This window comes from Melanaphis sacchari, unplaced genomic scaffold (genome assembly GCF_002803265.2).
Source record: "Melanaphis sacchari strain LSU unplaced genomic scaffold, SCAv2.0 Contig31_pilon_pilon, whole genome shotgun sequence".
Lineage (NCBI taxonomy): Eukaryota > Metazoa > Arthropoda > Insecta > Hemiptera > Aphididae > Melanaphis > Melanaphis sacchari.
In genome coordinates, this window is record NW_020271193.1 from 437,687 (window position 1) to 450,769 (window position 13,083).

Below are 13,083 nucleotides of genomic sequence, written 5' to 3' on the forward strand. Positions count from 1 at the left end.
ATAAGCGAAATGCATATGACTTAAAATAGCTTAAAATAATAAAGAATGATAAGAAACCTGGGAAATTAATCCCAAAATACAGAAATACATAAAATTATTACGCCAAATGAAATTAATTACCAACTTAAAAAAAAAGTGGAAAATTCTTTGGTAATTAGAAAACAAAATCTACAATTGTTAAAAAATCAATTGATGAAGTTGATGTACCATAAAATCTATTTTATCGAGAACAGTTTGACGTCGCAATAACATAGACAAAAAAAAAAAAAAAAAAATGCCTAACTAACTCTTTAGTAGAGAAGTACGATAAACCTCGCAAATTGGCGTCGTTGATTATCGATAAGTTAGTGTCTGTTTCCGTCGCAACTTGCTGCTTTGCAATTTTCTTATCAACTTTCGATGAAAATATTACCATTTTTGAATCGCTCCAAATTACTGATCTATCTTCATTTTTGCTCTTTTCGTTGGCTGCTAGGTGATTACTAGTGTCTTTAAGGCATCTATTTGAGACGGAAAACGCTGAAGAGTATCCATCTATTCAAAATGTGACCAAGTTTGTGAAATTAAGAATGCAACTTCTAATATGCCAGCGCGACAACTGTCAGCTCAGATGAGGACCAAGTGTAATCATTTGTCATTAGCAGATCTGCATTTTGATAAACTAGCTCAGGTTGGCTTGCTCATCGGTGCAGATATATTCCCGAAAATTTGGAATAACCAAAGTAATTCGTTAGGTCCAGGGTTTCCTTCTGTCTATAGCTTGATTTTTGGTTGATTCCTGATTAGTACAGTTCAAGAACTATCCAGACATTGGTGCTCAATCCATGTTGACGTCATTAGAGTCTTCGATGGAGTCCATCATGGAACGATTCTGGTTGGTGGAAGAACTTAAGGCTGCTTTACCTCAGTTTACAGAAAATAGTTTGTGTGAAGAGCTGTTTCGCTCTGAAATAAGTTGAAATTGTCGTGGTCATATCTCTGTTCCTCTCCTCTTTCGCTCAGGTCGGTCAGTAGAAAGTTTTTCAGGTTCTGAACAGGTGGCGCTTAACCATTTTCTGAATTTAGAGAAAAAGTTATCTGCGGATAAGATTTTGTATAATGCTTACTGCAAGTTCATGGTAGAGTATGAGGAACTAAGCTATATGTCCCATGCTGAAGGAGATGGTCAATACTTCATCCTTCAACATGTTGTTCAAAAGATCGAGGGAAATGAAGTAAAGCTGCGGGTAATGTTTGATGCCTCTGCAAAATGTCATTCCGGTATATCTATCAACTAGTGCTTGTTGGTTGGTCTAAAGTTACAGCAAGACGTTCTTGATATCTTGGTCGGATTCCGGATGCTTAAAGTCATATTTACAACGGATATATACAAGATGTATCGTCAGATCGAGGTATTGCCATACCTAATATCGAGGAAACCAACATATCTTGTAAAGAGATTCGCTGAAAGTAATAGTGAAAAAGTTTATTCTCAACACAGTCACTTACGGTGTAAACAGTGCTTTCTACTTAGCTCTGCGTGTCCTTCGATTTATTGCTGATAATGACTGTGAAGATCTTCCAGAAGTCAAAACTGTCTGGAGGCTGCAAAGTAACTTCAGTGAAATTTGATCAATATGTTCGCCAGAACTGGCTTACAATTAAAGAAATGGGCGAGAAAAACTCCAGAGTTATTGTGTCATTTACCACCAGAAAATTGTTCAAGAGATCCCTCTTGACTTTCGACCAGAAGGATACGACACAGGTGCTGGGTATGAGAAGGAATCATAATAAAGATTACTTCTCCTTCTGAACCAACAATTTTAAGATTTCTTCCGAACGTGGTGTGCTTTCAATGATTGTTAAGATCTTTGAGCCATTAGATTTGCTAACTCCATCAATCTTTTACGCTAAGACGATCATACAATCCGTGTGGCTTGCACGCATTGGATGGGATAATCCGCTACCTAGCTGAAGAATGAATTGATTTTTATAATTTGTTAAGATGGCTCACGGGAATCAAGATCTTCGCTACATCGGTTGCTCTACTATAGTCTATTCGGAATGAGATCGTACCCCGGCGGCGACCAGTTTTTGTTCGCGACGGTCAGATGCCACCACGAAATTTCCTCACCACGAAAGCTCGTAAGGCTAGCGCTGTGGAACAAAGCCACGCCCATGCGCAGAAATCGGCCGCCGAGGTACGATCTCATTCCGAATAGATTATAGATGCAGTTATGACCCATGCGGTTTCTGTAATATCTCGGAAAAACACTATGATGCAGTTGTGTACCTCCGAGTAACGGATCTGTCGAGAAACATGCGCATCTCATGTCAAAAAAAAGGTGGTCAAATCTGGATTTTTGTAACAGTCAGAATTGGAAGCTGCACTGATCGTTGTGGTTAAATGCGCTCAGGTGTGCTTCTTGCGCGAAGTTGTCAAGTTCCTAACCAAATGTGAAGAGATAAAACTCGCTCGTTCGTCTCTTTATGATTATGGATTTGTTTGGGGGAATCCGTGTAAGAAGACAGTTCAAGAACTCGTGTTTGCCAAAACGTAGAATTCATCCTATGCTTATCCCAAAAGAATCACATCTCACAATACTCATCGCTCGACATTGGCATCTTTATATTGATTATTGGATGTTCTAGATCGTGAAAATTTGTTTAATTGCTCATCGGGTGATTTGCAAGTGTACCATCTGAATCACTACAATCAACCCTAAACCTTAGATGATCTATCAGGGTTTCGAGTTCAGGAAGCTTATCCTTTCTCTGTTGTAGGCGTTGATTACGCGGAACTTAATCTCTGGAAGGTTCGTATCTGTAAATTACACTATATCACTGTTTTTGTTGGCATGACAACTAAAACAGTCCATTTGGAATCGGTTACTGCTATGTTGACATATTATGCATTTTTGTTAGCGTTGGTTAGGTTCATTGATCGTCAAGGTATGCCTTCCTCTATTTATTCCGATTGTGGTACTAATTTTATGGGTGCTACAAGACAGTTGCGTCAGTTAATCTATCATCCAGACCACAGAAAAAAAGGTCACTGTTCATCTGCCATGCGAATGGCATTTCAATCCTCCTAGTGCTCCCCATCTCGATGGAATTTGGGAGGTTGCTGTAAAGTGGGCTAAGTCGATGCTCATATATACCACGTCTTCGCAGATTTTGACTCTAGAAGAACTGTTTACGATGCTGTGTAGAATGAAAGTGGCACTGAATTTGCGTTCGCTTGTTCCCGCTTCTTCGACCCAAATGATTTGGAGTATCTGACTTCTGGTCACTTCTTAATCGGTAGACTGTTTGCTTTCAATACCAGAATCGGACCTTCTCGATTCTCAAAGATTCCTGCAGAATCATTGGAAGCTCATCCAACAATCTTTTTGCTTCTTTTTGGGACACTTATTGTAAGGATACTTGAACACTCTCCAAGCGCGTGGGAAGTGGATCAAGTCGGGTAAGAATCTGGACGTAGGTACTATGGTCGTTATTAAGACTGGCGACGCTTTACCCTTTTCCTGGTCTTAAGTTAGAGTCGTAAAAGTTTACCCGGGTTCAGACTATATAATTCGGGTGGCTAAAGTCCTTACTATTCAAAAGGTACTCACTAGACCAGTAGTGAAGCTGGTGCCTCTACCTACTAATCCGTAGATGAAATAAAGTCCGCTCATTCTTTCACCTTACATCTGCCGTGCTATAATTATGTTCGTGGTACTATCGTTTATCTGCGATGTCATCAGCTCTGCTACCACGGATCTCATTGGTTGTTCGGCCTTCGGGACCTTAGTAGAAGATATTATCTTTAGATGTTAAGGTTGTTAAATAAGCGATGTTTATATTATATTTGTTTATATACAAAAAAAAAGAAAATTTTGTTATAGTTCATGCTAGAACTTAAAATTTGTGATTATTAACGATTGTTTTTATTTTTTTAATTTATAAGACTTGCTCATGCTCAAACATATATATTTATGTTGTCTATTTTTTTATTAGTTGATCTATTAAAAAAAATGTAATAATAATGTACTGGTCAACGACCAATGTTGTCTCTTTGTAATATCCCATTCACCGTTCTGTTGGTAATTGCTAAGTTCATCTGTTTAACTACTCTGTTAATTTTTCAACTGCTCAGTCTATCCACTCAATCGCTCCGTTCATCTGCACAACTGCTCAGTATATCGGTTAAATAGCCAGCTCTTCAGCTCTGAAAATTGAACTCGCTTTGATAGGTAACGGGTATTTGAAAGGGGAGGAGTATGTTCGATTCTTGTGTCCAATGTACCTAATTTATGTTTCCCCGGATCTTACGACCGCGTTTTGTCACTCGCGAGGTTGACTACTCTGTCGCGCCCGCCGCCCTGTTCCGGGCAATGACGCGGACGCTGCCGCTACCGTCTTTGTCTTCTGTTCCGTTGTTCGTTACGAATTACGTGTTTTCGTGCTCATTAAAATATTGCTCTATTAGTTTGCATATGTTTCGGCAATTTGCTCTATTAGTGTTTAAATATTAATAATCTGTTCCGATTCTATTGTACACTCGTACTTTCGTGCTTAGCTCATCATCAGTAACGTATATATATGTGTGCGTTTTTTGTATCTGCGTGTGCAACGGTCCGGTGCTTCACGTCACCCACGTAGTTGGTTCCAGTACAGAAATCATCAAAATCTCAACAAAGGGAAGCAGATCAGCTTTACAAGAACGAAGATCATTGTCGATATCCAGTTCTTCTCAGTGCGGTGTTCTCTGTCCCTCCCCCCCATAATATACATTTATATACACATGCTCATGTGTGGTGCTCTGTTTATATTGTTATAATATATATATATATACATATATCATATAAATGTTATTATTTGTTATTTAATTTATTACAACTTAAGCTCTTCCATCACTTCTAAGATTCCGGAGGATCGTGAGATCGACAACAACTTCGATAGGCTTGATAAGAGGCTCGCTGACACAACAAATACAAAAAAACGCAACATCCCTATTATTTGTTAGTAACTTAAAGACTGTATGTAAAGAACCCATCTATATAGTAACTTAAATTAAGGAAAAGTTTCCTTATTATGATCCAACCAATAAAAGATTTACCAGCAAAAGAAAAAATTGACAGATGGAAGAAAAGAGTAGGTATAAAACACCACTAGAGGAATAAAAAAAAAAAAAAAAAATGCTTACATAAAAGGATTGGGAATGGATAGAATTTAAAGCAATACATCGCTTGAGAACAGAAGTTAGGTAGTACAAAACTATACTTAAGAATGAAAAAAGTTAAGAGAAGAAAGAAATACTAACTGCAATGTGGTGATACATAGACAATGGAACAATTATTGAAATTCTTGCTAATAGGGACAACTTGTGATAAAAATTATCTACACCTGGTAAATGTCAAATCGGCAGCAGTCGTAGTTTTTTAGATGATTGGGGTCTGAACGACATGAAAAAAACAAAAGAATAAGAAGTTAAAAATGTTTCAAAATATTTATGTACTTTAAATTATAATTTACATTTGACATCTATGTAATAAATTAAGCAAATACAATGTATAAAAACGTGGTGTGTTTTTAATAATGAGCAAAAATATAATTTGTTTCGAGGTGCGAACAAATATGGAAGAGATATTTAATAACAAAATTAAAAATCTTATGGGACTTGAAAAGAAAAGTCACAAACTCTCTTGATACATTTGTATATTTTTGCGTTTGACCCCTTTATTATTTGTTATGCATTCTATAATACTTAAAGCAATTAGTGTTAATTGAGAATATTTTAAAATAAAAAAAAACAAATTACCAGTGTTGAATTGAAGCTGTAATTTATACGTTTTAACTTAAATATTGTAAAATAATCATTTAAGATAGTTATAATATAATAACCAATAGATACTCGTATAGTGAAACAGAGATTAGACCTCCCCATACCGCCCTGAACCGCCACTTAATAGGTTAATCTGTTTATTTAGAGTAGAATGCGTCAAAGATGTTGATAGGAATATAACGAGTATTATAATTATATACAACTAAATATTAAATATTAATAAACATAAATACGCATATACAAAAACATAATAATATAATGTGTCTTGCGTAAACTTTTTGTTATCAGTTTGTTTCAAATTATTCCGTGATGCGATGATGGATTTTTTAAATATTTAATTTAAATTTAAACATATAATCTAAACCATTCAATTTTAATTAACGAATATTATTTGGTTTACAAAATACTGCAATACTTTTGATTAATTTATCAGAAACACTCAGTTAAGGTGTTAGGTACTATTGTTATAAAATATCCACGAATAGGATATGTCACGAAGTGGCGGTGCAAATTTCTGTTTATCACTAGACTGTTTTAATATTTGTTTAATTCATAAAAACTACATTCGCTTAAGACATTATTGTTAGATATAAATAAAATATTAAAATAACTTGAACTGTGAAATTGAATTTTTGAAAATAATACTCATATATTATACACCATCATCATCGAACGCGATGGACCCGATCAGTGGCGATAGACATCAATTTAGGAAAGGGTAAAATGATAATGTAATCTTACATAATGGATTGAGCAAACAGATAGTATATATTAGAAGTGTACTGAATGCAAAACGTATACAGTTGAAGCTGCCCCACAGCGAACCGTTTATGGGTTATATATAGTATATTATATCATTAAAATATTATAAAATTAATATTTTGTATTTTATTAGTACGCAAAGCAACATAACATTATATACATGTATAACTACGATAAGGTACTTGATTTACTAATATTATTTTTATAATAATATTTTGGGTATTTGTTAATTTTTGTACGATGGTCGATGATATGATCGTGGTAATGATAAAGATTTTAGAGAATAAGTAAACAGTAAACATTTCATCTTACATTCGTTAAACACGTTGAATGTTAGGAATTTCCTATCTTAATAGGTAATAAGTATTTTTATATGATGTATATATAAAAAAAAAAAAAAAAAATAAACAATATTACGTTTAAAATATAAAAAAATATATTTATAAACACATCAATCAAATCGAACAGCGTGCATGGGTTTTTTACAAAAACAAAAAAAAAATAATTAAAATAAAACCAGGAAATAATGATAAAAAGTCCGTAAGAATAATATATATATATATATTTCATCGTTATTTACAACCCTACTACGTAAAAACGTATATGTACATATAATTGTATGTACACAACGACTTTGGAAAGCTGAATTTTTTAGTAATAATAAGTATTAAATAATAATAATAATGAAAAAAAATGAAAATAAAAATAATAACACTTCATTGTTTTGTGAGTGGGGTGTATATATAATATATATATATTATAGTCATAATAATAATAATAACAATATGTACATCGATGGTATTTTTGAACGTGTATAACACACACACACATATATATATATATATACGCGTAGTGTATATAATATTATACAGACGTATACACAGTATAAGGGTTATATGCACACGCATATGTAGTAAAATGTGAAAGCCAAAAAGTCTGAGATCGCTTAACAATGTACTGCATATATGATTCTTATAAATTTTTTACATAATATTAAAAAAAATAAAAAAAAAAATATGACGTTAAATTAATTAATTACAGTAAGAATCTGAAAGTGTTGACGATTTCACACTTTAATTTAATTTAAACATGGTTATTATATCTTCTTGTTTCACCTATACCTATAAGTAATCAATAACATACGTGTGTCATATAATCATTATACGTGCGTCCTTGTAATATTATTTCGATACGAGGCATGGTCAATATAATAATATAACGTTATGATAATAATTATAATAATGTAAAAATACCATTATTATTGTGAATATTTGATTATATTATTATTATTGTTTGGACAAGTACAAAAGAAATGTTATGGCTTACCTTCGTCATCGTCGCGGGCAACCATGTTCATTGCCGCCATCTTCGTCTCGATTTCAGACGTTGACTTTTGACGACGCAATAGCCGTGACTTAACCTGACACCGGGTGGTAACTTTCTCCTGGCAGTCCAAGTGCACGTTCATCTTACACACCCGACATTTAAGACCTTGCCTGGTGTGCCCTACGAAATCATGAGTTGCATTATTATTACAAATAGGTACGTTATGATATGGTATCAGATATTAAATCGCTGGCTTAATATTATTATTAAATAGAAACCTTTGTACTGCTTTTTGTTTTTTTTTTTTTTTAATATTACAATAATATACGATCATTTTATATAAGTTTTGTGTTCATTTAAGGGTAGATAAAATTATGAACACGAGAACCCGACATTGAGACCTAATTGTTAATTTTGTTTACGCGGGCAACGCGTGTTAAATACTGCAAAGTAGGTTAAATATGTTAATTTAAAATTTAAAAGTCAAAAGTTAACCACTGTTTTAATCATTGTATTAAAAATCTGGAAAACGATCTCAAAAATCAAGAAAAAAATTGTTTTAAATAATAATATGATATGAAATACCTTCTGTTCATAAATTTAAGGGAAAATAAATTTCTCAACCTAACCACACGTATATGAAATAATTATTTTTTTTATTAATATAAATGCAAATGAGAACTCAAATACAGTACATAAATTTACAAATTTAAACTTTACATAAAGACTATTTACATATTAAATAATAACAGAGATAACAAATAGATACCTATTTAATATAAAGATTTACAATGTTTAAACTTGCCCGTACATGCATGCACAGTGATAATAGGCAGTATATATTTTAAAAGGAAATTTATTTTTAAAACAACGTATTCGAGCAGCCCTGTTTTTCAATAATTTTTATCTATTAAGTATAATATGTCTTTATACTCAAAATGTTATCATAAATATGATTTTTTTTTGATTTATTCCCCAATTATATATTTATATACTCGTTTTAATATAACATAACTGCGTTATCATAATTGCTTAAATCATTTTGTTTTACTTTAAAAATTGATCACTTATACGTTTGTATTTTCATCAAATGTCAAAGGTGCAATTTATTATCTTGATCTATTTAGTATTTATCTTTTTTGCTTGAAATTAAATTGTAGTTTGTTAATTTTATTTCATTTTAAAATTGAACATAATGTAGCTTATTGTAGCCGGAAAGGAATTCACGATATTGGGAAAAATATTTATTTTGAAAAATTATACATACAAAATTAATAACGAAAAATAGCAGTTTTAAATATTGACCAAAGTTCATAATTGTGATTTCATAATTTGATTTGATTTTTATACATTTAGTATTTTTTATGAAACCAAAACGAATTTTGGATTTATACATGTTGTGAGTAGAATTGACAAAGACTATTGTTTTAAATAACTATACAATACATATATTTTATTTATATTTAATCATGTTTTTATTTTATTTTATCAGAAGTAAAAAATATTTTTAAACTATTTTATGATGGCATAAATCTAAACTTTTTTAGCTATACATTGTAACGGTACGCCGTCACACGACACAAAACGGTCCTTTTCAGAGCCACCAATCACAGCCCGATATGCCTGCACACACCACGAGGACAACTTCGCGCTCACATTACGGAGCCTCAAATTATCCCACGTCGATAACAACTAGGGCTACATGTAGGGGGGGCCGTCACGTATCTAATGACACCACCTCCACACATACAGCCCTAGAACTGTGTGAGCGACACCACTTCCCGTACCGAACATAAACATAATCGTACACGACGGCAACACGTGGTTTACTAGTCGGTACGGAAATCACCTTACATACTGAACATAATTAAATATCAGAATCAGTCTTCAATCAATCATTCAGCCATCATTAAGCCAATAAACTACCAAAGGATCGAATATAAGACGACTTTTCAATCTCGACGACTACAAGCCAAGTTCGCCGATAGTCGGCAAAGACCCAACGGCAACGAGCCACAACGACTACAGCTACTGGCGGTCTACCCGGACCCGACGATCTCGGATCTACGAGGGACGCTGACAGCAATCGATAGCCTGTGAATACACGATGACTACGAGCTACGACGAAAATTACCACCAACGGTCTACACGGAACCGACGATTTACGAGTCACCTCGACCAACAGTCAACGGTGACCCGGTGATCAACGCGCCACGACGCCCGCAATCGAACGACGATTGAATAATCGTCCGCTCGAGGTATCAGGATCCCAACAGTCATCAAACTCCGACGGGCAACACCATCGGCCGGATACCTACACCGTCTTTCTGTTCCCCTTCAAGCTACTTGATTAAGTTGTGTCAAAACGCCGGGTCCAGTGTATCACAGAAGCCGCTTCCTGCGAGTCACGCGCTGTAAGTTACTGACCCTGTCCCTGCTACGAATGCGAACGCCCGTACCCGCAACACTTCTCCCACTATTGTAATTAAGACCGAGCAACTGCCGGTCGCGCCGGGTTATCACCGCGACGGTCCGTCTCTGTAGACCGGCCATCGCACCCGTGACTCCAGCTTCCCTGCTCTGTGTACATAACTATAAATTCTTAAAAATACAGGGAAAGACGTAATATTTAAAACAGCGTATTTTCATTCAGGATGCCGGTCCATAGTGACCGTGTTGTCTCAACATTAAACGTTAATCTTTCATTTAAACGAGAGTTTGTATAATGATACACGTGTAAACGAAAATATTCGTACGACAAGTAGTGTTTTAAATGATAATAGTTCAAAGAGATTATTTTAGTTTTAGATTAAAAAATTATTTATTTTTCCATTGACGTGATTTAATTATTACTATTAGCAGGTTTTACAATGTTGAATTATTGATGGGTGGGGGAAGAGAAATTGATTACATTGTATCTATCTAACACCTTTTTTTTTTTTGGCTTAACACACTAAAAGTTTGATTAAAATTTTTTATAACATCTTGTGTACGAGATAAAAATGTTGCTCATTTTCTTATAAAACTTTTGTACAATACTTGCGGCTTTTATAAGTATATATATATATATATATTACTGTTATTATATGGGCTTAATGTACCCACTAATATCAGACTCCTTGACATTCTTTACAAAGTATGCGTGTTTTAAGTATTTTCGAATTGCGTGCTTTTTAAAGTGTTATTATAACCGCTGTTAGTGCATACGTATAACCATGCAACATCCTGAAGTCGTTTAATGTGTATGGTTTTGTGTAGTAATACATTGTAATAACCATCATACGATATTCTATGTTACTTAATGCACGACTAGTATATCTACTGTTAAGTATATTTACAGAAGTGACAATGGGTTTATTAGTGTTTTAATGCCTATTAAATTGTTTACCTATGATATAATTATTATTACCTGGTGCTATGCCATGGAATCGTCAGAACTAAAATACGATACAACAGGTGGTATATTTACATTACTTTTATGTTCTCTTAACCATGCCAATTATGTGCGCAATCGTGTTCATTATAAAAAAAAAAAAAATCGACGTTTACCTTTTTGTGTATGATCTATACTACACAGGTACAATACGTCTAACGCAGAATTTATGGTACTACATTGCGTTATGATAAAATAAAATAATTTTGCAAATAACAATAATTGTAACAATTAAGACGTATTTATACAAAATATTATCATAATATCGTTCGCGGTAAGCTTTAAAAAAAAAAAAAAAATACAAAACATAAATTACCAAATAAACATTGTTAATAAGTTGAACTACTTTTTTTCTAAGTATCGTAATTTTTAATTTATAATTTATTTATGACAAAAAGTTACAAACTGTCTATTTAAAACTAAAATAAATAAAAAAAAAATTTGTTATTAAAAATCAAAACGAAAATTTTTGATTTTTACTAATGTCATATAAGCACGAGAAAATGTGATCAGGGGATACATTGCAAGAATCCTTGGACTTAAGTTTAATGTTTTAGTATTGTGAAAGTATTTAAATGAACAACATAAATATAGAATTTTCAAGGAATATTATGTATAGCTCAATGAATTTGTTATTTTTAACTAATTTTTTTTTGTAGAGTTATTTTAAAAGTTCTGTAATGTGTAGTTTATAAAAAGAACCAAGATAATTAATAATTGAATAAAAATAAGATTTATGAAGTATTACTTTATTAATTTGATAAATAACGAAAAAATGTATTTTTTGTTAAATTTTTTTTCAAAAAATATTCAAAAACAAATGTTTGAATATTATTTAAAACACATATTCTCTGTATCATAGTTAATTATAGTAAATGGAATTTTACTCATTTCAAATGGTCCCATACATATTTTAGGCAATGTGTGTATTTAATAATTAAAAATTGTTAAAATAATAAACATGTTCTTGTTCTAATACCTATGTAACATTGAAAAAAAGTTAATTTAAACGATTATTAGGTAGGTATATTTTGTAGACCTTATTATTAGGTAGGTATATTTTATAAACCTTTATGTTACTTGAAGAAATAAATTATTAAAAATTGTAAATTGCATTATTTTGTTGTTATTTTATACGTTTGAACTATTAACAATATTAAAATTCTTAAACATTATTCGACAGAATTTTTTTTTTTTTTGTTGATATATTACGAAGAAGAGATTATGATTCTTCTAATTTATTGAATTTATTATTTTCTACTTTTATCAAACGTTATAATCTAACTATTTTATATTATCAATAAAATCTATATATTCATATATATATATATATATATATATAAATATTAAAACTGTTTTACTTAATTAAATGACATTACGATTAAAATATATCATGATATTATAGTATATTAAAATATAATATGTTAATGAAGAGTTGAACATATTTTTATTTAAATCACGTATACTATAAATATACTGTATATATTTATAAGCTTAGCTCTTGATTAAAGATTACACATCAGTAAGAGAACCGATAAAATTTTAATAAAACATTTAAAACATTGTGGAAAGATCAATAGTAGGGTAGTCCCTTAGTAATAGAGTTCATCTAATAAAAAAGAAAAATAATAAATAATACGAGTTTTGATTTTTAATACTGTAAAATTTAATTTTTGCCAATCCACTTTATTATAGATAAAAGATGTTTTATATTTTTATTTATCAGATTAATTTTTATAATTAACTGCATTTG

The 13,083-nt window shown here is 32.1% G+C and overlaps 1 protein-coding gene across 14 annotated transcripts in view; it reads right to left on the reverse strand.

Moving 5' to 3' along the window:
- Positions 1 to 13,083, reverse strand: part of LOC112596436 — a 285,374-nt gene that overhangs the window by 36,262 nt on the left and 236,029 nt on the right. For all 14 annotated transcript variants that reach the window (XM_025342112.1, XM_025342124.1, XM_025342122.1 and 11 more), the window contains one exon: positions 7,898 to 8,077. In XM_025342112.1, the coding sequence (XP_025197897.1) occupies positions 7,898 to 8,077 (180 nt within the window). The remainder of the gene's footprint in view (positions 1 to 7,897; positions 8,078 to 13,083) is intronic.